The sequence below is a fragment of the Ursus maritimus genome, unplaced genomic scaffold (genome assembly GCF_017311325.1).
Source record: "Ursus maritimus isolate PB19 unplaced genomic scaffold, ASM1731132v1 scaffold_21, whole genome shotgun sequence".
Classification (NCBI taxonomy): Eukaryota; Metazoa; Chordata; class Mammalia; order Carnivora; family Ursidae; genus Ursus; species Ursus maritimus.
The window spans coordinates 53,573,030-53,599,433 of record NW_024424564.1 but is presented as its reverse complement, the minus strand read 5'-3'; the positions used below and the strand labels follow the sequence as shown (position 1 = coordinate 53,599,433).

Here is a 26,404-nt window from a genome sequence, read left to right as displayed (position 1 = left end):
CGCCGCGCCCGGTGCATCCTGGGGGCTGGGGGAGGAGCCGCCAGGAGGAGGAGGGCAGCTCGCGTGCGCAATGCCTCCGCGGGCAGGCGGGCTGAGCAAGGGGGGGCTTCCGCCCGGCTCCTGTGGTGGGTCCGCAGAGCGCCGTAGTGTGTCCCCGCAGGCTTGGCCTGAGGGTAGCTGCGCGTGCTAAGGGACGTGGTTCCGATCCCAGCTTTTTATCTGTAAATGCGGAGGCTTCATTTCCTAGCGTAAGGTGTTGATGGGAAGACCAAACGAAATAGGTGCACCTGTCTGCTTTGTAAAGCAGTACGCACCGGGTGCTGATACAGTAAGAAGACCCGGACCCTGCCCGGACCAGCGCACAGGGTGACGCCGGTTTGCGCCCTTGCAGCAGGAGAAGCTGAGTGGTGGCGGAGGACAGTGATGAGGATCTGAGCATGACCGGAGGTGGGGAAGCCTGCCCTGGGCTTTAGAGGCGCTGCGGAACTGGATTTGTTCTGAGGGCAAGATGGGGGGGGGGCTGGGTGCACAGGCTTTCGTGGCCAGGTGATGGGGTCTGCACGGGAGAATGCACACGTTGGAGCAAGATTCCTGATCTGAGCGACACGGAGGACGGACTAGTGAATAGGTCAATCAGCGGCAGCTTGAGACTGACCTCACTTGAGACTTGGACTGTGAACCAGCCACCCTCATGGCCTGGAGGGTGAAATGAGGGGCTCCGTTCAGGACAGTATCATGAAGCCCTTGCTGTAGGTATCTGGGACTGGTGGTTGTAGGAGGATGCGGGAAGGAGGAGCTTGGGATACCCCATAGGGTGTTGTCTGGGAAGGTCTGAAGTCTGGAGGGAGAGCATCATTTTCAGGGATGATAATGAGCTATTTATTTGGGGCAGGTTGGGTAGAGAGCTGTCTTAGGGGGCAGCCATCCTGAGCCCAGGACCTACACCAAGAAGCCTTCTAGGCTGGCTGGCATCTGGATTCCTGTGTCTCTGGTTTCACACGACCCACACCAATCACCCCATGTTGCTGTGATCCCTCTCCACTTCTGATCCTGAGTCCAGCTCCCCATGAGACTATGAGCCCCTAAAAGGCAGGGTAGGGTCTTGGTCATGTGATGTCCTCCAGCCTCACACAGCCCAGCGATGGGCCCCAGGCAAGAGCTGAGAGAGTGGGCACTGGATATTGAAGGGGCAGGAGTTGGGGAGTGGGACTGGGGGGAGTCTAGCAGCTTGGAAGGAGCCCAGCCCACCCTCTGCATCCCCTTTGTCTTGTCCTGGCATCCCCACACCTCTTTTCTATCAAAGGGCTCCCTCTGTAGGCTTTGGCTTCCCACTGCACTCTGATGTGCCGATCCCCTGGACCCTGCCTTTCCCACCTAAGTCTCTGTCCATGGGATCCCTTCTGAATTCCATTGTCTTTTTTTTAAGATTTATGTATTTATTTGACAGAGAGAGCACAAACAGGAGGAGGAGCAAAGGGAGAAGAGAGAATCTCAAGCAGACTCCACGCTGAGCATAGAGCCTGATGTGGGGCTTGATCTCACAACCCTAAGATCACAACCTGAGCTGAAATCAGGAATCAGACCCCTAACCAACTGCGTCACCCAGGCACCCCATGAATTCTACTGCCTTTTGTTCAGGTGTCTGCTTAACTAGAGAGGAAAGGCGATGCCAGGCAGAGCCAGCTGCAGGAATCCGCCTTTGGGTTGTAAGAAACAGAAAACCATCTTTAGGCTGGCTTTAGAAAGAGGAGATTTTACTGGCTCGAGGAACCTGGAAGTCCAGGAAAGAGGGGCTCAAAGGAGAGCACTGGGTCAGGTCATTTTCCAGCTGCCTCCTGGGGTCCTGCTCATCCTCGAGCAGGCTGGCTTTGCTGGGCCCCCCAGCCTGGGAGCTCCAGGCTTCCCTCCACTTAGCAGGGCCTCCTGAAGACAGCAGCTGGTTTCGTGGTGCTCGTGCCCAGTCGATGGTCCGAAGGCCTACGCGTGCCTGACTCAATCACAGGGCAACTCCAACAAGAGCTCGCGGGTGCTTGGCCCGGGTCCCCACAGCCTATGGATGTTGCTGGGGGTGAGGGTCCCCAACACCCACGCTCCCGATGCTCCTCTCCCTGTATCCTGGAAGCACATAGGAGGTGCTCAGTATCTGCACCGGTTACGCATAGCTTGTTGCTGCTGACTCTGAACAGTGCCTTCATCCGTCTGTCCCATCATGAGCCTGCCCATCACAGGTTCATTCCTTCCTCCCCCCAGTTCATGCCTCCATGCATGAGTTCATTCACCAACATCCTCTGACAGGTGCTCAGTGCGGGCCGTGTGCTGGGTGATGCTGGGACAGATGCTGTCACTGACCTGAGGAGTTCACAGCAGGAGAGAAAGGGGTAATAGCAAACACAGGTGCCAAGGGCTGGGGGACAGAGGGGGCACCCTTGCCAGCCTGCGGTGGGTGAGAGGAGGGCTTCCCAGAGGAGGGAACAGTCTTTCTGCTTCCCTGGCCAAGTTGTGTCTTCCTTGGAACCAGGAGAGGGGAGGGCAGATGGGGTGTGAGGGGACAGCTCAGGATGCGAGGGCAGGGTGTCCTCTGGCATGTGTCCCTAGCTCCTGGGTAGAGACAGTGCCTCTCTCGAACTCCTGTTGTAATTACCTATTTTCCTGACTCACTGCCCCGCCCCCACTCCCAAGTTCAAGGAGAAGCCTGTCTCCCCAGGACGCAGCCCAGGCCTGGCACATGGGAGAAGATGAAAGGTGCCATCAGCAACAGTCAAAGGAACCAATGAACTATTTTAATCTCAGAAATTTGTTTTATCAGTTTGGAGGTCTCCACTGCCCCCTGCCTGAGTCCCTACCTAATTTCAGCATACACTGAAGGAACCTGAGAAACATCTGGGGACTGGGATCACCCCTCGCGAGCACATTCCGGTGAAATCAGCGGCTTGCTTAGGAGTGTCACTGGGGCCAGGTTAAGAAGATGGGCAGATAGAAAACTGGTTCAGATCTCGGTAAAGCTCCATGCCACAGTACTTTGGTTTTTGCCACAACAGGGCAACCCTGAGCTCAATCCACACCCCCCAGAAAGTGTGCCCGCTCAGTGCATGTGCACTTGTGTGGTCAAAGTCATAGCTGGCAAAGGAGACCACATACTGGCGGTCCCTTCATCGGCAACACCAAAGCCCCCTGGGGAAGCTTGCAGACCTCTCCAGAGACAGCAGAGGGCCACCCCACATGCTTGTGCTTCTTTGGGGGCAGTGGGTGCAGCAGCTGGGGGGCCCAAGGTGAAACTCAGCAAGGCCTCCACTAGCTGTGACCCTGGGCAAGTCACTTCTCCCCATGGGTGCTCCCACCCAAAAGATGGGACAACATATCTAGAATATGATGGAGAAGACAAAAGGAGAGGGTTTATCCCAGGGCAGCCTCAGGGGTGGGAGGGCATCCCCAGGGGCTGTGTGGAGGACTCTCCGGCCCAGCTGAACCAGCCCCCAGCCGACCCCGCCTTCTAACTCTTGAACACCAGGAGGTGTAAGAGTCCCCTGGGAAAATACGCTTTGCCCAGCAGGTGGTAACAGCACTGCCCGCATCGCTTCTAACTGCTTGAAACTGCACCTTGGCCTGTAAGAAGGATTACAAGATTCTGAATCATGTCTAAAATTGATCTGTGTCCCTACTTCCTGTGATGCTGCTGGTTGCAGGGCTTTCTGCTTAAAGCTGCAAATCACTCAACAGCCCTAACAGGCTCGAGCTGCTTCTAACCCTAGGAGCAGGGGCAGCTGATCTGACGCTGGGGAGGGGGCCAGGCCCAGCTCACTGCAGAAGGTGGACGGCAGCAGCCTTTCGGATGAGCCGCTGGGTCAGGGGTGAGTTGGGCTTCAAGGCATCACGCTCCATCAGAAGGCTCCTGCGGAAACAGGGACAGGGTCTGTGATGGAACCTCCTAGAAGGATGTGGGGCCCCGTGGTCCCTGGGCCCCAAGGCAGGACAGGCAACGCGGCCTGGGGCTGAGATGGACAGGAGGGACAGAGCCCAACAGCAGGAGAGCTGGGTTTGGCAGGGGGACCAGGGAGAAGGCAGTGTACTGGGGGGGTGGGGGGGGGTCAAGGATGAGAAGGTGGGGACTCCAGTGCACCACCAGGACATCCGGTGTTTGGAGAACACGTCGACACTGTCCCCAAGACACATAACTGGGTGAGCACATAACTGTGGCCTCATCTGCCTCGGGAAGCTGGGGGCCCATCCACCCACCAGACAAGAGGGTAGAGCCTGTCTAGGGGGGTCAGGGGAAGCCTCGTCTGAGGCTGACTCGGAAGGTAAGTGGCAGGAGACAAGGTGTGGAGAAACCCAAGATTAAACAAACCAAGTATTTAAGGCAAAGACCCCAAACAATTGACAACAGTGATTGGGGTGGGGGTGGGGTTAAGGGGCTAGGCCGCACTGGGGGGGGGAACCCCATGGGCGGGGGCACAGGGTCTCCACCTTGGAGGGGAGGGGAGTGAGCTTCCTGTCACCCGACAGCAGCAGGTTCCCCTCCGTGGTCAGCATCTGCTCCAGGGTGCCCGCACGTGTTGTCCCCCAGCACCCCCACAGGCAGACCTCCCAGCTCAGAGGGGATCCTCCACCCCCATGGCCTGCCCCCCCTTGCACCTGCCCCAGCTCCCCTGCTCCTGCCCTCAGCCAGCCTCTCTGTCCAAAGAGCCCCACCTTCCCTGCCACCCACAGCGTGGCCTGGAGCTCTAAGCAATGTGACCACTAAAGAAAGGTGTGTAGCTTCTGCGTATGGCCACGGAGGGGTGAACAGTGAGGGCATGTCCAAGATGCTCCAGAGTTTCAGCCAATTCCAGAGCATCCAGAGCACGCACACCTGTCTCATTAGTGCTGAGAACACTGCACTGCCTAGTTCGGAAATGCTGCTGGGGCCGCTGGGTCTCATGCAGCATGGACCCCCCGAGCCTGGGCCTTTCCACCTGACCTCCAGGGCTCAGCCAAGGGCCACCCCAACTTCACTGGGTCTCCTAACCCCTATTCTACCCACCAGGCACCCCACAGCCCCTCCCTTCCCCAGTTCCCATTGGTGTTCCAGTGGGGTGCAGGGGACCCACAGGAGGGGTCATGTCTCACCCCCGGAGCAGGAACCGGCACAGAACCCATCCGCCCCATGCAGGGCAAGGGGAGCTGGGGTGTGGGAGCTCCCACGCTGATGGCGAGGGCTGGGCTTTGCAGAGCTTTCTTCTTGGGGTGCCCCTGCCCCTACATCCCTAACCCTCCAGCTCCTCCTCGTCCTAACGTAACCACTGGGCCTGGTCAAATCTGCAAGTTTTCGGGCCTCCTCTCAACTCTTCTTCAGGGCACCCACCCTCCCTGACTCCCAGCCAGCTCAGCCTCCACCGCAGCCTCCAGAGCGACGTGCCCCGCCCCGCCCCCCCCCATGGTAGGTTGCTGTGTGTGTGTGTATGTGTGTAAGAGATCGTTGCTAGTTGTTCCCACATGAGAGGTAAGCTCCACGCCAGACCCTGGGTCTGCCTGCCCCCTCCCCCACCTCCTGCAGCCCCCGCACAGCCCGGGACAAAGGGCGTCCCTGGCAGAGGGTGCGGCACGTGCAAAGACCCAGGGCCCTGAAAGAGCGGGATGTGCAGGGTATCTGCAGCTCAGTGTGGCCAGGGGAGGGCGGGAGGACAGGCCTGGGGGTGGGGTGGACCCCAGTGGTCAAGTCGAGCACGCTAACAGGGAAACCAAGCACCCCGTAGCCTCACGTCCTCACAACCTCAAAGGCGGGAACCACCTCAGCGGGAGGGAAGTGGCAGCCTCAGGGCTGGAAGCCCACGGGGAGACCCCCACGTGAGAGGGGCAGCTCTGTGCAGAGATGTCCCCAGGCCCGGCGCGGGTGTGCGCGAGGACTCACCGCGCCACGTTCTTGTGGACGCCAGACGTGCATTCCAAGGCTGCGTGGATCAGGAGCTGGTTGAAGACGTCTCTCTGGAAGGTCAGTCAGGCCGGTTAGGCTCCTGTACCTTGGGGTGAGGGATGGGAGCCCCCATCCCGCCGTGGGCAGGCCTGTTCTCAGGGACACATTCCCTGGGCACCCCGGGCCCGGGCCCCCGCGCTCGCGCTCCAGCGGCCTGTGGCCCGAGGCTGGCGCTCACCTGGGCGTTGCTGCCCCCAAGCTGGAGGACGCGGTAGCGGATGGGCAGAAGCAGCTCCACGACGCGGTCAGGGTTCCCGCTCTCGGCCTCCACCAGGGCCTGGCACAGGGGCAGCCCCACCTCACGGGCCAGGAGGTGCTGGCAGTTCTCCCCAGGGGCCCTGCCGGCCAAGAAGCCACCCTCGGTTACCCGCAGGGCGCCTCAGCCTGCCCTTCAGCGTACCTGCCTCCCCGCTGGACTCGGGCGTCCCGAGGGAACGGGCTGCTCTTCCTCAGGCTGGCGTCCCTGGCGCTGTGCCTGACACACAGCGGGTGGGCCGACAGAGGAGAAGCAGCCAGGAAGGGGAGAGGACAGGGTTCTCTTGACCCTGGGTGGAACAGGCCTGCCAACAGGGTTGAACTGTGCTGTTCACCCGGCCTCAGGCAGGTGCCCCAACGTCGGGCCTCAGTTTGCTCCACTGTAAAGTGTGGGTAACAGTGCCAACCTCACCGAGCTGTCAGGCTTGCACGCAATGCAGGTAAAGCCTGGCATTGGAGTTGGCCCCCACACTGGGGCAAATGGCTGTCATCACCCATGTCTCCTTGCCAGCCCGCAGGTGGCGGCTAAGGGGTCGTAGGGACTGTGGGCATGGCGGCAGCCTGCTGCAAGCCTGTCCTAAACGCAAGAATCAAATACTCGAGTGCTGGCACCTCCCCAGGCCTTCCCTGTGCTGAAATGACCGCCGCCGGACCGTGGACACCTCACCTGAAACCGCGTCCCCGGCCGAGGCGCACAGATCCTGCAGCACAGCTCTGGGAGGAGTGGGCGGGTGGCTGTGGGGATGGCCAGCTCAAGCATGGCCCCCAGGACACAGCACCAGGGGTCATGGCTCCCACAGCTCCAGCCCTCCAGCTGGGAGACGAGGGGCGGCTGCCTCCCTGGTGGCCTGTGCCACGGAGGACCCTACCTCCCTGAACTCCCTCTGGCCTCTGCTGTGATGGAAACTGGCTCCCACCAATGCCAGGAACCGTGCCAGGGAGCTGTGTAACCACGTCACAACACCTCCCTCTCCTGCCAGCCTGCCTCAGCAGGCACTGTCCCCAATTGGCAGATGACAAGACTGAGGCTCAGAGCAGAGAAGCACTTTGTCCAGGACCTCAGATGGTCAGCAGCAGGGCTTTCTGGTCCCAGAGCCTCACCGTCCCCCCCCCCCCCCCCCCCGCCCCGTGGGAGGCTGTACACATGACATGGAGGCTCCCGCGCCCAGCTGCGGGATGGAGAGGTGACTTTGTCTCTTAGGGGAACAACCGTGCTGTTGCAGGACATAGCCATGTGGGAGCACACACCTGTACACCAGCCGCCCTCCACGGGCGTCCCTACAGCTGCGCTCACCAGTGGGGCCTCCACTCCCAGCCTCTCTGGTGGGTAGGGACAGGGACGGAGCAGACCTCGGCCCGCCCCCGGCACCCGTTGCCCTCCCAGCAGGGCCCTGGCCCCTCCGCGTACTCGCTGGCATCCTGCAGGGTGGTCAAGATCTCCTGTGTGGTCTGGGGGTCCCGAGCTCCCAGGGACGCCATCAGGAAGTGTGCGTCGTTGAACAGCAGGATGTGGTCACGGCTGTGCTTCTGGGTCACAGGCAGGATGTCCTGCCACCGCTCACCCACGGACACCCCTGAGGACACAGGGAAGAAACCCGCAGGCCGGCGTCCTGTGTGAGCGTGTCCTGCACATGGGCCTCCTGTACCCCACAGCCCACAGAGGCCCGTGCGTTCCAGCTCAGGAGGCTGGGCGGGTGAGCGGGGCTGGCGGGGGGCCCCCGGCCTCACTCTGAGGCCTCTGGGCCCAGGGTATGTTAACTTGGTTTAAGTAGAAAAGCAATAGAGGCATACGGTAGAAAACAAAAAAACTATGAAGGGTATTGAAGCTTCTGGCCCCTTTGACGAGCCCCCAAATAATTTTTAAAATTCTTCCCAGGATTACCGTTGGTATGGCTCCTGATACCTAATAGGGGCTCGATAAAACCCCACAGAGTTAGTAAATAACATTCTCTCACATCTGGCTCTAGATTTCTCAGCGCTAGATGGTGTCTATTCTTGCTCTGCTCCCCAGCACCACCCCCACCTCCTGCCCCTCCTGATTCCTCAAAGTTACTACCTTCTTCCCACTTCTCAGGGGCACCTCCTGCCGTGGAGACGTTGCCCTTGACCTCCGTCCCTCAGCCCATCAAATCGGACAGGTCTCTTGAGTCCCCACTCTGGATGGTGAGGGAGCGAGCGGCCTTCCCCTTCCATCCATGTGCCCCTGGCACCACCACTGTTCCTCCGAGCCTCCCCCCAACCTGTGTGGCATGTGCACGGAGGCACGAGGCTTCAGGGTCCCTAGAGAGTCCGGGCGGCTTTGCGCTCCGCCTCTGCAGGTGGAGGGCTCACAGGGTCTCAGGGTCAACAGGATTCCACCTTTCTTCCAGGCCCCTCGACAAACCGCCCAGCTTTCAGTTTGGCAGCCTCACCATTCGAACACCGTGAGCCGGCCCAGGAGTGTGGGCCTCAGCCTACCTGGGGTCAGCCCCGCCGCTCATAGCAGACGGGAGCCTGCCCGGCCCTGATCTAGGAGGCTCCCCGCAGACCCAGGTAAAAGCCAGACTCTTGACCTGCCTTTCCCGCACATGGGCTCCAGCTGCCCGCCCTCATCCTTGACCACGCCGACCCTTTGGTCACTCGTCCTGTAACAGGCAGCTGGTTTCTGTGCTGGGGGCACGGGCCAGGCTGCCCTCTGCCCACCACATCTTTTCCCACCTCTGCCTGGCAAAACCCTGCACATGCTTCCATGTTTCATCTTTCACCCCCACTGGGAATCCTTTCTGGAAACAGCTTGCCCTGCCTAGGCCCTCATCCCCACATTGTCCCGCCAACCCAGGGCCTAGAGCGAATACAGGTTTGGCTCTATTGGGCCTGAGGGAGAGGGGAGAACCATCTGGTACCCCGGCTGTTGGCCGGAAGCATCAGAGCTGTGGTCAACACTATCCAGGCTACCTGTAGAATGTGGGGTGACCATGTTGAGAAACCCCAGGGAGTTGAGAAACAGTCACCTCTCTTATTCTAGGAAAGGAGGCAGCAGCCAGAGCCAGGTGGCCAGCTGCCAGCCGTGCCCTGCAGGGCTGGTGGGCAGGCGGTGGGAATGGCACGGAGCCTCAGCCTGCACACCCAGAGATGATGGGAACTGGAAGAAAGGGGAGTGGAGCCTAGAGCCCAGTGGCTTCAGGTGGGCTGGAAGGCGGCTGCGGAGCTGGGACCCAAGGCCACACACAGGCAGGCCGCTCAGGACTGCGGCAGGACCTGGAGTGGCTCAAGAGTGAGCTCCTTCCCCTCATTCTGTGGGAGGACAGGGCGCAGAGGAGCCAAGGGGAGTGCACAGGTCGGGCTACCTTCCATCTGCAGCCGGTAAAGCATGGAGCAGCTGTCCACCACATCCAGCATCGCTCCGCTGGCCTTCAAGCTGGGGAGGACCTAGAGGACAAGGGTGGGTGGGCACGTGAGGAGCTGCAGGAATGGGCCGCGTGTGGGGCCTCACAGAGCCAGCCCTCAGCCAGCAGGACCCACCGCCATCGCCCCTCCACCTCAACTTCCAGGACCAGCCCGTTGCCTAGGGCTTGGGCCGCGCCCGGCGCCAGACCCAGAGAAAGAGCCCCAGCCCTGAGCACAGGCTGGGCACTGGCACCTGTCACCTCCCGACCCCGGCCTCAGACCATGGTGGCGGGAGGCCGTGGCGCCCGCTCCCGGGTCTGCATTAAGCTGGCCTGTACCTCATGGCACTGGGGGAGCCGCCCTTGTCACCCCACAATCCTGACAGAACTCAACCGACACTTTACTGAGTGGTGTCCTCGGGTGAGAGCCTGAGGCCCCAAGCACTTCTCAGACCCTGCCCTTCTATTACAAAGCATGCACAGAGGTTCCAGGAGCTGTGAGTCAGGCTTCTTTTCTCTTAAAAGCTGCCTGGGGCCTGGAAGAGGGGGAATGGGAGTTGTGTTCAGTGGGTGTGGGGCTGCAGTCTGTTCCGGAGACAGACACGGGGGCGGTGAGTGGCCTCAGTGCCACGGAACCCTACACTCAAAAATGGTCACAGTGTAAATTTTGTGTGTGTTTTCGGAAAAAAAAAAATTCCCGTGGGCAGGTCAGTGGTTCCACCCAAGAAAAGCCATCATTTTAGATTTCAGAAAGGACCAACTTAGAGGTGTCCTTCAACCGGCGGGGATTTCAGAAAGGACCAACTTAGAGGTGTCCTTCAACCGGCGCCCACGCTGAACAGCGTCGCGGAGTGTCTTCACCCCATCCCGGTTACACCACCACTTGGGGCAAGAATGAACCCCACGAGGTCTTACACAAGAAGGGAGTTCTCGCCCCAGCTGTTGTTTCTGGCTGAGATGATACTGACGGGCTCAACTATGTGCTAGAGACTGAAAGGCAAATGTCTGATCAACCGAACTGGGTGCAAAGGTAGACTTACGTGGTTATCGTAAATGGTCAAGGCGGCCTCGTATTCGCCCTGGAAGAACCAAGTTCCCGTGATCACCACGTGGCGAAGGTCAAATGTAACACTGAGGAATGAGCTGAAAAGCCGATCCCCACCCCCACCCCTGCACCCTGCACGGGGGATGGGCAGTGCCGCCTGAGGGCCGTAGGGTGGCCGAGCAGAAGTACCCGTGCTTTGGGCGGGGCAGCGCCGGTCTCTGCTCCCCAAGGGACCATTTCTGTCGAGGCCTTATTTTCCCCATCATGCTTGTCAAACCGTTACGAGCTTTCTCATGTATTTCTTCTAGTCTTTTTTCCCTCTATTTTCCTTATGGTACGTGCAGTGGGGACCACTGCTTTCCTCCAGACCCTGATCACAGCGGGCCCTCACCTTCCAAGCAGCTCTCTTTGGACTTTTGGGGAGCTTCTAGATTTTTCTCTATGATAAGCACCATTACGAGAAGGTCCCTTGTAAATAGGACCCAGTGGCAGAATCACTGGGGTCAAGGGTGCTCCCCCCACCCTAACTTCCACTGGGACAAAGGCTTTGGAGGGTCTCATGGCTCCCTCAGGTACAGTCTAGGGGGAGAGGGGCGTGGCCGTTCACTCCAGCAGCAGAGGACGCTCAGTCTAACCTGTCTCCATAGATGATACACAAGATACGTGATTCCATGTCCAGACAGTGAAAAATGCCTAACGTGGTTTAAGCGTGAAAAGCTGTTTGAAAACATGAATGCTCCATTACATCCAGACACTACTTAAATGTGAAAACACAAAACATTATCCCCAGGATAGAGCAAAAGGTAGAAAGAGATTTAGTTCTCTGGACATCTACATAGGATAAGACAGCTGGCCATCTTACCTTTTCAATCAGATACAGAGCCCAGTGCCAATAATTATGACAAGCAAGCATATCACAGTCCTGGGGAAAGAATGAGAGAATTAGAGAAAAATCTGACAGCCTGTGGGAAAAAAAATTACTGGCTGTGGTTTTGTGACAGGGCAGAGCCCCCCACCCCTCTTTGAGTGCAGGAAACATTCCCTGGGCCAGCTCTGAGGGACGGCGACCCGTTTGCCTGCACTGCCAAGGAGTCTGAGACTGGGCTGAAGCCAGCAGGGCCGACATCGAGGTTACCCCGCTCCTTAAGCCTCAAGCCCTCCTTATGTATGGAGGAGAGAAAACGGGTGATGAGTCCATTCCACAAACAGGTGCAGAGGCCCACTGGGTGTCCAAATCCCAAGAAAGCCGTGAGGATCGATGAGCCCAGGGCTGGACTCCCCGCAGCTCCTGGCGAAGCCCACAAACAAGGGGGGGTGACATCTGGACAGTTACTACTGGACCCCTAGACCCCATCGTGAATGCTAGCCCTTCCTTCTATGAGGCTACCGCAAACGCTTCCTCCTTGCCTGGACACTACCGTCCGCTTTTTGGAAAGCAGAACTGACAACACCTCCTCCTGGCCCACGTCCACCTTGCACCTGTGCTTAAGGACATCCAGATGCCTCTGTCTCCTCTTCCTCACAGGCCCCGGCAGGCCTTAGGGTCTTTGCTCCATCTGGTCCTTGGCTGGGATACCCTCCATCTCCCCATCCTTCACTTGGGAAACCCCTAGCATCCTTCAATACTCAGCTCAGGGGTTGCCTCCTCCAGGAAGCCTTCCCTGACCACTCCCCCCTCAAGTCCAGTGGGGTTGAATGCCTCCTCTGAGTTTCCATATCCCTGAGAGCACCCCTATCATGGTGTGGTCCATGGGCTGCTGGGGAGCTGCTCACTCCACTTCCACTTGAAGTGTAGGCTGGACTCTCAGTTGGGTTCCCAGGGTGGGCTCTTGACTGAACTCCAGTCTGGGGCAGGAGGAGGAGGAAAGGGAGCCCCAGGTCACACCATCTACCCCAGGGCTGTCCTGCCAAGCCAGAGGCTGTCCGAAGCCATGGTAGGGGACAGATGCAAATATCAGGGGACTAGTGCCCTTCGGGAGATGAGCCAGCCAGCCTGGGCTGCCTCATTTTGCACATGTCTGGAACCAACATCAATGGGAATTCATTTGGGGCCAAGGGCTTCACAGTTGTTACAACAGCAGGTGTACCAATGAGGAAACAAGGCTCAGAGGGATCACTTTTTTGCCCCAGGGTCCAGCCAGGCCTCCAACACCCAGGAAAATCACAGCATCTGGGGGAGGGATGTGAATGCAACACACTGGAAGGCCCTGGCCAGGCCTTTCCTGGCCTCCCTCGGGTCCGCCTGGGCAAGCCCCCAGCCCTCAGCTAGGAGGGTGGCCACACAGTTGTGCTCCCAACCCCAGACTCAGTGCTCTCGCAAGAGCTAGCAGTATCTGCCTGGGGGAGCCTGAGGCAGGGCTCCACCCATTGTCCCCCCTCCCCTAGCTCTGGCTCAGGCTGTCCCAGTGCCTCTCCCATCCCCAGTGCTTGTGGATCCTCCGAAAGTTCCGTGCGTGAACCTCACGGGATCGTAGTTCTCAAAAGCCACCTCACGCCTGTTCACCTGCTCTACCAATTCCACTCCCACTTCCCACTGGGATGCCCTAGGCCAGGGGGCGGTTTGGAGGGATGCGGGGGCTGTGCCAGTCCCTGTCTGCTCCCTGCCGGATTCCTGGTCTCCTCATGGTTCCCTCGGGTGCCGAGACCCTGCTGCTCGGAGCCAGGCAGAGACTCACCGCCTCGGCCAGCGGGACCTTGGGAAGCCCACCAAGGCACAGAGAAGGGCAGGGCGGCAGACCACACCTGGACAGGTGGCCAGACTGTGTGCCGGAGATAACCCCGGGGACCAGAGATGCGCACAGAGGAAGGAGGGCTACCAGCGCTGCTCCACAGGAGTCCGTGCTGAGCCAGCCGGCTGGTGGTGGTGAAGGGGCAGCTCAGGGCCCTCCAGGTTCTCACGGGGCCAGGCTCTTGTGCCCCTGGTGATTTTCTGATCCGTTCCTTTACACCAAATGCCCCAGCCCAAAACCTATTCTAGAATCACCTGCCAAACACTGGCAGGTTTGGGGGAGCCATGTGGCACCCAGGGGATACTGCGGGTTGACAGAAACTTCTCTAAGCAGAACACGAGTTTTCCCAGAGGTAAGCTGCACTCTGAAACTGCAGTCCATAAAGCCTCGGCTTAACTCTAGGGGATACACGGAATTTTCCAGGCAGATGACCCGTGGACAAGATCGTACCTTCCAGTGGGTTTCTGAGCGCTGCATAAACTCCAGTCCGTCCTTGATTTCTGCCTTCATCTCGTGAATATGGGCAATGGTGTGCACTGACCATGCATCCGTGGGGTTAATTGATAAAGCCTGCAAGGGGAGGGGGTGGAAGACGACTGGAGATAATGTGGGTTAGTCAGGCCGCCTGGTGACGAGGCATCTCCAAGTGACGCAGGGACGAGGGGCCTGCGCTGGATGGGTGACTGAGGCTAGCACAAGTGCGGGCCCTGGGCTCTGCCTCAAAGCAACAGAGATCCCCAAGTCCAGCCCTGCTGCCCATCTGTGTGCTGCTACCGGTGAGGATATCACTGCCCATTTCAAAGGTGAGGGACTGAGCCCGGGGAGGCTGGCTGACTGGCTCAAGACCACAGCTGGGTCCTTCCACGGCCTCCTGCACACAGCTGAGTCACCTGCCACATGCCAACCGGCCTCTCTGGGCCTGTCTCCCCCCAGGGAGCATAACGCCGCCTTCCTCCCTGGGCGTGTCTGGTCCTGAGTGGAGGTGAAGTGGCCGCGGTGTGTCTGAATGCCGAGCAGACTGCCAAGTGCCCCGCGGGCTCCTGGCTGCCCCTCGCGGACAACCACACGTCCATGAACGGCCTTCTGGGCTCATTCTGATGTTCTTACTATTCATAATGATAGGCACTCACGTGAGTAGTGAGCTTGACAGTGACCGGCAAGGCAGGCAGGACACAAGGTGGGATTCCTCCCACTGTAGTGTTCTTTTCCTCCTGTGTTCAGCTCATGCGTCCTGGGCATCTCCCAAGTGCCAGGCACGGAGCAGTAGGCTGAGGCTCGAAGTGGCCCAGAGGACAATCCGCAGGAGCCCAGGTCCCCCACACCAGATAATGACTTCCCCCAGTCCCCCTGCCTCAGTGCCCCATGCCCTTCCCAGAGGCAGAGTCCCTGGCCTGGGCCCTGCCATGGGGTCTATGCTGACAGGTGGTCCCCAGTAAGCCCTGCCTCTCTGCTCCCACCCACTGTTTGCACCAGGCCACGTGTGGGGACGCTGGAAGAAAGAACGTGCCCTTAGGGACAAGGGGCACCCTGGAGCAGAGCCCTGCAGGACCAGGACACTTAGGGAGACGGCGGGGGCACAGCTGAGCAGGCCTGGGGATATAGGGTGTCCTGAGAAGGGATCCATGACTGCTCTCATGCTGGGCGCAGGCGAGGGCGGTAGCTCAGGGCAGGGAGCGGGGGGCAGCCTCCAAGATTAAGGCCCCACCCTCTGTGACGGGCTCCTGACCAGCTTCCTCTCAAGATCCGCCCCCACCCCCATTGTCAAGTCTCAAGGCACAACACAACCGCCCAGCGGGTCCGGCCCCCGCCCTCCCCCCAGCCTTTGCCCCCAGGGCCTGCCTCGCCTACCTCCGCCCTAAGCGTCAGCCTATGGAGCGGCTCCAGGCTTCCTGACAGCTGAGGCGGTGCTTCCCCTGCCCGAAGCCCTTTGCTCTTCCTGCCCCTGGCGTTTGGCTTGCAGACGCTGGGCCCACGCACACACGCAGGCACACACGCACGCACGCACGCAGCACAACCGCGAGGCCTCTCCAGACTCCTGCGGAGCCAGGTGCAGCGCACCCCCGCTCTCCTGAAGGCCTGGCGGTCACTGTCACCATGGGGCCCTGCTCAGTAATCACCTCTGGTGGACTGGAGTGGGGGTCAGAGCATGGCGCCTGCAGGAGAGGGTGCAGCAGGAGAAAGGGGCAAGAAGGGAGCAGAGAGGGGCTCCCCATGCCACCACCTCCTGTTCCCAGTGGGGCATAAGCCTGCACCTTTTGTCAGCCCTCTGGCTTCTCGAACCATCCTGCCCTTGGGTGCCCAGACGGACATGATCCAACAAGGGGGTCCAGCTGCCATGGTCTCCAGGGCACCTTCCTATGGCTGACCTATGGACGGTGTGGCTTGCTCACCCAGACCATGGAGCCCAGACCACCACGCAGCAGGGAACCATCACCCTGCACTCAAGTCTGGGCTCCATCTCTATAACCAGAACAGATTTCAGAAACCTCATGGCTCTTGGGCCGCCAAGGGGTGCTGGCTGCCTCCTGGGGAGGGGTACTGGGGGCCAACTAGGGCAATGTCTGGGGGGAGGAACACTGGTGGGGATGCTGGGAAGCCGGGTCTGGCCCAGGCAGCCTAGAGCACTGCGGTCCGGTCAGGAGGCCCGGCTGAGCACCCGCTCTGCCCTTCCTGAGCTGCGTGGACTTGAGCAGGCTCCAGCCTTGGCCTCTCTCTGAGCGGTGAGCCCCTCCTCGGGACAACGAAGAGATGAGTGCCTCGTGGTAGAGGGCATGAGCACATTAGAGTGGGTGTGCCGGCACTGAGCCAGGCGCTGGAAAGCGTGACAGCCCCTCCCCCGGCCTCAGTTTCCACTCCCGTGAGGAGAAGGGCTGGAGGACAGGGACTCCAAGGGCCACAGAGGACATTCCGTGCCCCAGGTCCACCCCCGCGGCCTGCTGCTTGGTCCTGGGCCCCTGCTGAGGGGCGCCCACCATGTGCCTGGGTACCAGCCAGCCCCTCGGGCGAGCATGGTGGGACGGACCCAGCTGACAGGAAGCACTTAGCCAAACCACACTCCTCTGCACCCTTCACTGGGGGTCTCTCCCTCTGGAGCAGGAGCCCAGCCCCCAGGTTGGGGCCCTCCTGGAAGCAGCCTTTGTTTGCAATCGTGGGGCATCTCCGTGAAGCACTGGACTGAGACAGACAGGGCTGGGGGAGCCCGGAGCTGCCCCCCCCCGTGGGGCCCTGAGGGAGAGGCGAACGCAGACTCCCCCAGTCTCATTCACCCTCCTGGCCTGTGGAGGCAGTTGGCAGAGAGAGCCCCTCCCCGGGGTCTCTGAGGAAAGGGAGACCAGCGGGGGGGTCATGTGTGCTCTGCCCACCCAACGCCCCTCCCTGAGGGGGTGGCCCCTCGGCAAGGGCCCTCTTACCTCTTTGGCAAGCTTCTCTGCCTTATCGTAGAAGTTGGTTTCCATCAGTCCAAAGGAATAGATGCCCTTCACGTAGCTAAAAAGAGAGAAAAAAAGTCTTCAAAAGTGGACTGTTACCTCAGTATGGGCTGAGCCGTGTCCCCCCAATGATGCTGGAACGTACACCCTCATTTGGAATTAGGGTGTTTGCAGATGCAGTCGAGATGAAGTCCTGCAGGGAGAGGGCGGGCTCTAAATCCAATGACTGGTGTCCTCTCAAGAGAAAGGAGAGGAGGGCCTGGACACACACACACACACACACACACACACACGCACACACACACAGGATGGAGCCGCAGGAACACAGGCCAAGGAGCGCCAAGGCCTCCCGGCTACCGCCGGACGCTAAGGAGAGGCGAGGAAGGGCTCTCCCCTAGAGCCCTCGGGGGGAGCACGGCCCTGCGGACGCCTTCCTTTCTGGCTTGTGGTCTCCAGAACTCTGACAGCATGAATGTCTGTCGTTTTAAGCTGCCCCGTTCGTGTGTGGCCTGGTTACAGCAGACCCAGGAGACTGACCCCCAGCCCCAGCACCAGCCAGGGGTCGCCCCGGGCCAGGCACCACCCCAGGCACCGTGCTTCCCAGCAGCTGGGTGCTCTGGCTGGTGAGCAGCGCTGTGACCTTCATCGTCCGACCCCCAAACCCCATCTCTAGAGCAGGTCCCTCTGCGACTAGCACCATAACCCCCGTCAACGCACTGCCTCCCTGAGGATGTGGGGGGGCCCTCTCCTTCCCGTCCGGCTGGTGGCTCCCCCCTAGAGGCAGAGCCCAGGACACCTCCGTGGGAAGCCACGGTGAGTGCAGGCTGGGGCACACCGCCCGCGCCCAGCCAGGCCTGAGCCTGCACTCACTGGACAGCTCCTCCCCAGGCCCAGCAGCTGCAGGCTGGGACGCGTCCGTCCAGCTCACTCTTGGCCTGGGCCCAGCCGGGGATGAGCCTGAAGACACTTCCCTGAAGAGATGCGCGCTACGATTTCTCAACTGTAATCACTGGCATGCAGCACCGGGCTGCAAGCAGCATTCTTTCCTGCGGTTTTGTGGGATTATGGGAAAACAAGATAGAGCGATGGAGTTCCTGTTTGTGACTCAGATGTTATCTTTACTACCACGCATTACAAAGTCTAGCTCTCATTATTCATAAAAGCCGCATCCTAGTGCACTGGCTTCCAGACCTTTCTTTCAAATATTTATTTCTTTCAAATATTCAAATATTTCTCTTAAATACTTATAGGTGTCTTTTAAATATTTAAATATTTCTTTTAAATATTGATTGGAGTCATTTAACCTTCATCATTTACACTTGTACGGAATGCTCATGGTTTGCCCAGTATTGTTAGGCTCTTGTGATGGGTAATCTTACAACCAACTTGGCTGGGCTATGGTACCCAGGAGTTTGGTCAGACACTGTCTAGATGCTTCCATGAAGGTATTTTTCAGATGTGATTGACATTTAAATCTGTAGGTTCTGAGTAAAGCACATTTTCTTCCGTAATATGGGTGGACCTCACCCAATCCATTGAAGATGTAAGAGAAAGGAGTGAGGTCCCCAGAAGAAGGAATTCTGCGTCCAGAGCACAACACAGAAACCCTGCCTGACTCCCCAGACTGCTGGCGCGGGCTGTGGATTTCAGACTTCCTTGCCAATCCCTGTAACTTCATGAGCCGATTCCTTAAAATCAACCCAGCTCTCCCCATGTACGTATATGTAAATGATACAGCTATAAATATTCATACCCTCTTTGTTCCGTTTCTTACAGAATCCTAACTAACACAGCTCTCCAATCCATGAGTCCGTCTGACCTTCACAACCATCCTGTGAGGTTTTTATTTGGAGATTTTATTTACTTGAGAGACAGAGTGAGAGAGAGAGAGATCACGAACGGGGGGTGGTGTAGAAGGAGAAGCAGGCTCCCCGCCGAGCAGGGGGCTCAATGGCAGACTCGGTCCCAGGACCCTGGGACCATGACCTGCCTGAGCCAAAGGGAGACGCTTCACTGACTGAGCCACCCAGGCGCCCCCATCCTGTGATTAGACACGATGGAGGCCATTCCGTGTGGCGGTCGGTCACTAAGGTGGCTCAGGTATGCCAGGCCTCCATCTCCTCCGGAGCACAGAGCAGAGTTGCATTCCCGGCCTCCCGTGGGTGGGTGACCAGCTCCGGCCAATGACTTGGAAGGGGCAGAACATGTCCCTTCCTCTCTGAGCCCTGCCACTGTGGGTCCCCCAGGGTGCCCTCTTCTCTCCCTCAGTGACCTACTAGACCCACTGGGTCCCTGATGTGGGAGGGAGACAAGGACGGGGTGCAGAGCCCTCAGCCCTCCCAAGACAGTTGTGTAGTACGTGTGGGAAACGAGCCTTTGCAGAGTCAGATCTCAAGGATGTTTGTTACTGCAGCAGAAACTACCCTGGGATGACCGATACACACGGTACCGCCTTGCTGGCGAGATGGGACAGGATGAAGAGCAAAAGGAGAGATCTTTTCACTTTCAAGGATGAGGAGAACAGCCGCAGGAGGCTCAGTATTTTTAGGGCAGGGCCAGGACCGTTGCCATGGTTTCAGGGCGGAGGAGAGAGAAGAAGGAAATGATGCAGGGGCACCTGGGTGGCTCAGTCGTTAAGCGTCTGCCTTCGGCTCAGGGCTCAGGGTGTGTTCCCGGCGTTCTGGGATCAAGCCCCACATCGGGCTCCTCTGCTGGGAGCCTGCTTCTTCCTCTCCCACTCCCCCTGCTTATGTTCCCTCTCTCGCTGGCTGCCTCTCCCTCTGTCAAATAAATAAATAAAATCTTTAAAAAAAAAAAAAAGAAAGAAAGAAACGATGTGATTTCCAACTGGTGCGTACCTGCTCAGAGGGATGCTGGGGGTCCAGAAGGGGTAAATTCGAGCCACAGAATCTCGCATCTGTTCCTGGTAGCCCAGGTAAAAATAGGCATCGTGGGAAAATTTTAGGGCTAACATGTCTGTTGGGTGGTCCCAGAGAATCTGTTCCCACAGTTCACAGGCTCTGGAAAAGTTCCTGAAAGCCAAAGAGAGATTTCTCAGCAACACCGAACGTGTAATTCATCCACGTGAAGCGTGAAACGGCCTCGCTTCTGGGCAGAGTCTGAACTGGTTCAGTCGAAACATATATAATATATAAAGAGGGGAGGGGAGAAAGAGGGAGGGAGAGACCGAGGCGCGGGCAGAGAGGAGACAGAGAGAGAGTATTTTATACACACCCATACACAAAAGGTTCTATGTTAGGTTGTGGCTCGTGAAACTGAAAAACCAGTGGGAAGCTTTAGTCTGGAATTCAAACCAACCAAAAAACTGGTTTAACAGGTTGCCAAAGACAATTTTCCTGAGCCAGCAAACTAGCTGCAGGAAGTCTATAGGGGGCAAGCCCACCCTGGGCTGACCGCTGGCACCGACCCAGTAGGAAGGGCCAGGCACAGCGTGGTTACTGTGCCATCCGCTCAGGTCACTTAGTTGTGCGGGTCATCTCCGCTGCCTGAGCAGACGTAGGGGCTGTCCCGGAGAGGGGCTCCAGGATCACGACATCCCCATGGGTGGGGGGGGGCGACCGCTGTGGGGACAGTAGAGGCAGGGGACAACCTGGAAGGCTATGAGCAGACGCTCACGAGGGTGTGTTAGGGCAACGAGCATAGGGTGAGTGCTTTCTTCTCTCTTCTTTTATGTATTTCTGTAATGTGGTCCTATTATTTCTGTAACAAACATAATAACCAACTCAGTTAAAGAAATAAAGTAAGGTGCTTTGAACGCTAGATTGGAAATCCTAGCCGACTGTCTCCTCACTCTGCAGTCAGGTGAAGACAGAGCAGCAGGCAGGGAGACGGCTGCGGATGCCAAGGTGAGAACCATCCCCAAGCCCCCCTTCCCGTGGGCGTCGGGCAGCCCGTAGCATCGCCCCGTGCGGTCTTAGGGTGCCACCCGGCCAGGGAGGCCCTCACCCCTTGGCAAAGGTCTCCACCGCAGACACGTGCAGCTGCTCCCGCCGCGTCAGTGGCTGTGCTTGGGCAATGTCCACCATCGTCTTCACGGCCAGATCCAGCTCCCTGTCCAGCCTCACGGAGCTGCCGGTGCCGATCAGCACGAGGCCATTAGAGATGGCGTGGCCCATCGCTGGTGAAAGGTTGGAGAGCAACTGGTGATTCAGATGGCCCTGCCCCGCCCGGCCCGGCCAGAGTGTGAGATCAACACCCGCCATCCCAGGAGGGCCAAGCCAGGCGGCTAGTGAAATGTATGCTGGGCCCCCGCGACAGTCTGGAGCTCAGCAGGGCCCCTCACCACGCACACGGAGGAGCAGCAATCCCCAAAGCCTTCCGCACCTCCACCAATATTTTTCTAACAAGGGCGCTGTGGTGAGGGCCAGTGTCTGCAGCGTCTTCCCCCCCTTCACTGGGTGAACTGGTTAGGGGCTGCCTGTGGGCTCCCGTGGCCCTCTACCCCTAATTTCCCTCATCAGCTGCCACTCACTACCACCCACACAGAGACTCCAGCAAAGTGCTCAGCAGACGATCCAGTGCTAGGGGCTGGTCTCTGGAACACAGTGGGTCTGAGCCACTCTCGTGCACGGAGAGCTTGGGGGTGGGATGGGGGTTGGGAGTATATGCCTGTGGCCCTTGAAGCAACCTTGCTGGCAGGTCTGCAGACCCCCAGGCCCCTACTTGAGCTTCCTAGCCCCCAGCCTGACAGACGCACGGTGTCTGCTGGCCTTTGGAACTCCTTCACCGGCCCAGGCCCGAGACCAAGGACCCAACTGTAGTGTAGTGTTGGGACCACTCGTGTGGCCCCTGCTCCTATCCTGGGGCCTGAGGTCTGCTCAGTGTGCCTGAGCGCACTCCTGGCCCCTGGTCCCCTAGAGGCTGGGCTCAGCTTCCTTCTTACCCCATTCTGTGCACCCCGTCCTCAGCAGGACCGGGAAAGCGGTGGTGATTGCTGCCCTGCCCTCCTCCGTCCTTCCCCCAGGCCTGGAACCTCACTCTATGTGGGGCCTCCCTCCTGGGGTTCCAGAATGCACCGGGTTGACCTCCCTAGGCTTGCGGCACACATGGCTTATCTGTGATGTCACTAGGCCTCCGTGGCTAAGGTCTCAGCAGGGTCCTGAAAGGCTGCGGTAACCACCTCTTGGGTTCCAGAGGCAGGACCAGGATACAGAAAGCCTTATGTGATCTCAGCCACCCTACCAGCTGGGTGATTCTGGATACATTTCTCATTCCCTTTCCTCCTCTGAGAAATGGGATTGGTGTCTTCCATGCAGAACTGACAAACGAAGAGGGAAAGAAATTAGGAAGATGCCTTCTGTGGAACCCGGCATCTCTATGAAAGCAGCTGCTCTCCCAAGCCCAACAGTGGCTGTCGCCTTCCTGCCCTCCCTCCGTGCAAATGGCAGCCCGGCCACTGCCACCAGCCTGCCCTCCCCGTGCCAGCTGAGTCTCGCAGTCAGGGAACCAGAGAGGTGTTGGACCCACAAGACGGGGCTCAACTCAGGGACGGCATCACTCACCGAAGTTTGGATCTGCTGTTTTGAGCTTTGACAGGCAGCCCTCAATGCCGCCAAGACTTTTGTCGTTGGTCCATTTTACATACTGAAATAGAAAAGGCAAAACAAAGTTGTCCCCAGGGAGTCCTTAGTTCGTGTTGAGGAAGGCATGTGTCTTAAGCTGGATTTTCTCTCTAGAGAATTCGGGATTTCCCAGTCTGAACGCCGAGGGACCACACCTGGGTCGGTCTCAAGTGAAGAGACGGAACACTCAGAGCTGAAGGCATGTTTTCTGGAGCTGGTCAGGTCACCGTTTCCAGAAAAAAAACAGCTAAAGGAAGCTTCTTCCTGACAGGTGACCTGCCCAGAACATCGGCTTCTTTAGCCATGAGACGGGCCTTGAAATCGGGCACCATAATAGGAAACTTCCTACTTTTTAGTCATTCCTTCCAAAAAAGAACTTAACTAAACATTTACGATAAAAAGTTAGAAAGAGGCATGAAAGCCCAATGATCAAACTTAATCTCACCCCACTGCCATTTTTGACAATTTGGTAAATCTGTTTCTAATTCTTTGTTCAAAAATGCCTATTTTGGGGGACGCCTGGGTGGCTCAGTTGATGAAGCCTCTGACTCTCGATCTCAGCTCAGGTGTTGATCTCAGGGTCGTGAGTGTGGGCCCCGTGTTAGGCAATAGAAAATAAATAAAATAAAAATAAATGAAAATGCTCGTTTTTTAAAAAATCCTAAAACCGTACTAATGCACTGGATTTTAAAATGTGTCCTATCAGGTGTCTAACTTACATCTACACAGAACTAGTTGAGTGTGTTTTAACTAAGACACAGGGGAGACGGTGCAGAGATTCAGAGGCCCAGGACAGCACAGAGACGCTGATCCACGGGACAGAATACACACCGGCCGTGCGGGGGTGGGGGCGGACCGGGCTGTGGAACAAATCAAGGGTTCTACCAAGGCTGAAAGGTGCAGGAAAGGCACAAACAGAGCTCACATGTGCACAGTGGAGCCCTTGGGCAAGCTAACAGCATTTCACTGGCTGTTTCTTCTTTCTTAGGTTTCTAGAAGCTTTTTCAGTCCTTATGTCGTGTGGGTGGAGTTAGTAGGTAATGTTCTCATTGCTCGTGATGGAGACCAGCTCTGATTTTCCATCGGCGTATACAGATTCACGCGCATCCGGCTCCGGCTCCACCCGAGTGCGTGAGCCAGCTCAGCTCTCTGGGCCTCAGTTCCCCCACCTGTCAGAGTAGTTGGACCTCGCCGCTGAAACCCTCCTAGTTCTAAAACTATAGGCTCCTTCGTTGGTGTTAGAAATTGCCAGTATCATGGCGGAGCGTCTCGGAACAGCCAAGGTGAGAGCAATATATTCAAAGACTAGCTCCAGTACAGGGCCCCAGGCCTGAAGTGGAGGGGCCCCCTATCAAACCCTCAGCAGACCACAGGTGGATGCCTAGGGAGGGTCAGGATTGTCATAAACATCCCACTGCTGCCTACCCATTGCTGGGGGCACCTTCCAGCCGTGCCATGGGTTGGCAAAGACGCTTCCAACGCCAGGGCCCAGAGTACATAAATTCTACTGTAACAGGTTGCTAAATTCATCATGAAATTGAAAACAGCATCCCCCACTTTCCACGCTGGTGGCCGTGGGGCTTCAGAGCATGATGAGGCATGTTTGTGTCCCCAAGACGCCCTACTATACCCAAGCTGACCAGGAGATTTGGGTCGCCACAGGGCTGACGGGCTTCACTGCTTATAAAATAGGAGTGCTGATAAAGGTGTAAAGCTTTGGAAGCTTTGAGAACTGAGCCAGCTCGTGGTCGTCATCCCCCAGCTTTGCGTGGAGAGTACGTCAGACGGTATGTGCGTCTGGCTAGAAATCGAAGCCCGCCGTGGGAGATGGGAGTGTGGAGCACGGCTGCTCACGTGCGTAAGTACCGTTTATTTTGTGGCATAAGTAAGTGTAGCTGTTGGAGATGCCAGAACATTTAAACATGAAAAACGTATTACCTAAAAGCATTCAGTAATTTTAAAAACCGCACCATGGGCCTTCAGAGCGGAGACCACTGAGTTGCTCGGTAGGCGTACCTGGGTCAGGGTAGCATCGAACAGCTTGCAGGCCTCGTTGCTCGCCGTTGAGAGTGGGAGCCCCGCATCCTTCCACGCCTACACACAGCGAGAAGAGAATACCCATGTAATCCTCCAAACGTAAACATACACCCCAACCCCCAAGCACAGATGATCTCCAAATGCGGGAGTTCATCACCCAGTCTGGGTTTCCATAAGCCCCAGCCTCGAGGGCACAGACTCTCGGATTTCATAGACGGCGCAGGGCACAGGAAGCTGAGCCCTGGGTGGGAGAGCCTGATGTAAATCCCAGGGGTCTCTAAGTAGCTGTGTGCTTCCTGATAACATCCTCCGTCAGACCCTTGGTTGGCCCCACATGGGGCTCCAGAGGATGTAGGAGGCAACTGTGAAGTGTGCTGGGGGAGCAAACACCCAGGACATGGAAGTCCCTGATAAGGCTGAAGGGAGAGGTCTGGGAGGGCAGAAAAGAGGTATAGCACTAGGGCATGGCGGGAAGGGTGGTCTTTCCATCTGGCTGGCAAGGCTATCTGCCAACCACCAAAACAACTCCTCTCCTCTCAGCATCATCACACGACTCAGACCTGTTCACCCTCACCGCTGCCTTTGGTGCCCTACCAGGGCCTCACAGACTGGCGACTCCCCTGGCAGGGGAAATGTCTTCTGCTCCCCCAGCGCAGACTGCCTATTGCATGACTAGGGGGGCAAGTCCCCTGAACTCCACCTTCCTCATCTGCAAATTGGGTTCGGGCTCCCTACCCTGGAGGGTCCGAAGCAAGCAGACGTCCCCGCTGTGCCAGGCCAGGACTAATGCTTTTTAGGCCCCGGGATCTCCGCTGGGCCGAGACACGCGACCCTGGTCCTACCTACGGGAGGGTGCTCTGGTCCCTTCCTGCACCCAGGACATCCGCCAGGACCTCACGGCCGGTTCCCCGGCCGACCTCGGGTCCCGCGCAGGTTAGTCCTGCCCCGCGGCGGGCGCCAGGCTATCCCAGAGCCGTGGGGCCCGGCCGGGTTCTTCCTCCACGTACCTGGCAGTCGCGCAGCGGCGCAGGAGCGTCCATGGTGCCGCGGGGGTGGCAGGGCCGGTATCCCGGGTTCCGGTCCCCCCGCAGCCTTCCGTGTGGGGGCGGGGGGCGGACACCACGGGGCGGAGCTGCCGCGCTCCCCCGCTCGCTCATTGGTCAGCAGCGCCGGCCCCGCCCCGGGGCGCTCCGAGGGGGTCCGCGCTTGCAGCGCCCGGCTTGGGCTGGAAGGGGTACGCTGCAGTGGGAGCCTTGGGGGGCCCACCGGCCTCCCCCACCAGGCACCGAGCCTGGGCCCAGGGCCCGAGCGCGGCCCGGGATTCGCTCACCGTCTCACTTCTCCCCCACCGCCTCCAGGGGGCTCCTCCCTGCTGGGGACCCTGTTGGCAACGCCACTGCAGAGTCCCTTGGGAGGCTGGGGAGCCCTAGGGCAGCTGTCCCTTTCAAGCTCGTCAGAGTCCCATCTTCAGCCTTGTTCACGCACATGACTAGAGGTCATTTATGGAATTGAATCAAACCGAATGGCTTTCGCAACCACGCTGTGCAAGCAAATCTGCACTGGGGTCCCACTAGGAGCCCTTCACTAATACCCAAAACAATATATGCTGAGGGACTGGGTCCTGCCCAAACCGTAAAGCACACGAGACAATAGCAAACACGGGATTCAGACCAATGCGTGCCTCAACCAATGGGGCCGAGGACTCTCTCCTGCAGGGTGCACTGAGGCCTTCCACTGCATGGCACGCTTCTCTTAGTTGCTATGTGGGCACATAGGGGCTCTTTGCTACTTTTTCTATCTTTTCAGATATCTTCCATCTATTATAATACTCCCATTCTCCTCTGCATTCCATCCCACTTACCTATTCTACCATGTCTGCAAAACTTGCCCAGAGTTTTACATGGTTATCCCCACCAGACACCACTGACCCTGTGCTTGTCCAGGACGGTAAAGGCCTCCCTGCTCCGAACCCAGCAGCTGCCTTTGCCACCTCTAGCACCTCTTCTTCCACAT

At 58.3% G+C, this 26,404-nt stretch overlaps 1 protein-coding gene and 2 long non-coding RNA genes across 5 annotated transcripts; 2 read left to right on the top strand and 1 right to left on the bottom strand.

The window, feature by feature from the left end:
• Positions 1-39: 39 nt before the first annotated feature.
• Positions 40-2,786, top strand: LOC121104452. The gene is made up of 2 exons (XR_005836794.1): positions 40-749; positions 2,296-2,786. It is a non-coding gene; the product is annotated as an uncharacterized LOC121104452 (long non-coding RNA).
• TTC38 (tetratricopeptide repeat domain 38) lies at positions 1,742-25,522 on the bottom strand. 3 transcript variants are annotated; one of them, XM_040637719.1, is made up of 15 exons: positions 25,399-25,522; positions 24,371-24,448; positions 22,295-22,376; positions 20,739-20,910; positions 19,631-19,804; positions 16,755-16,830; positions 13,795-13,914; positions 11,478-11,537; positions 10,611-10,649; positions 9,532-9,613; positions 7,614-7,779; positions 6,129-6,288; positions 5,888-5,961; positions 3,800-3,889; positions 1,742-2,115 (listed from the first exon to the last, which is right to left on the bottom strand). In XM_040637719.1, exons 1-15 carry the CDS (start codon positions 25,429-25,431, stop codon positions 1,911-1,913), a joined length of 1,611 nt encoding a protein of 536 aa, XP_040493653.1. In that variant the 5' UTR covers positions 25,432-25,522; the 3' UTR covers positions 1,742-1,910. The 3 variants fall into 3 exon arrangements, with proteins under 3 accessions (XP_040493653.1, XP_040493654.1, XP_040493655.1); XM_040637720.1 differs by lacking the exon at positions 10,611-10,649; XM_040637721.1 differs by lacking the exon at positions 1,742-2,115 and having other exon boundaries at positions 2,761-3,889.
• LOC103674023 lies at positions 7,787-9,524 on the top strand. The gene is made up of 3 exons (XR_571529.1): positions 7,787-7,899; positions 8,575-8,737; positions 9,210-9,524. It is a non-coding gene; the product is annotated as an uncharacterized LOC103674023 (long non-coding RNA).
• Positions 25,523-26,404: the final 882 nt, after the last annotated feature.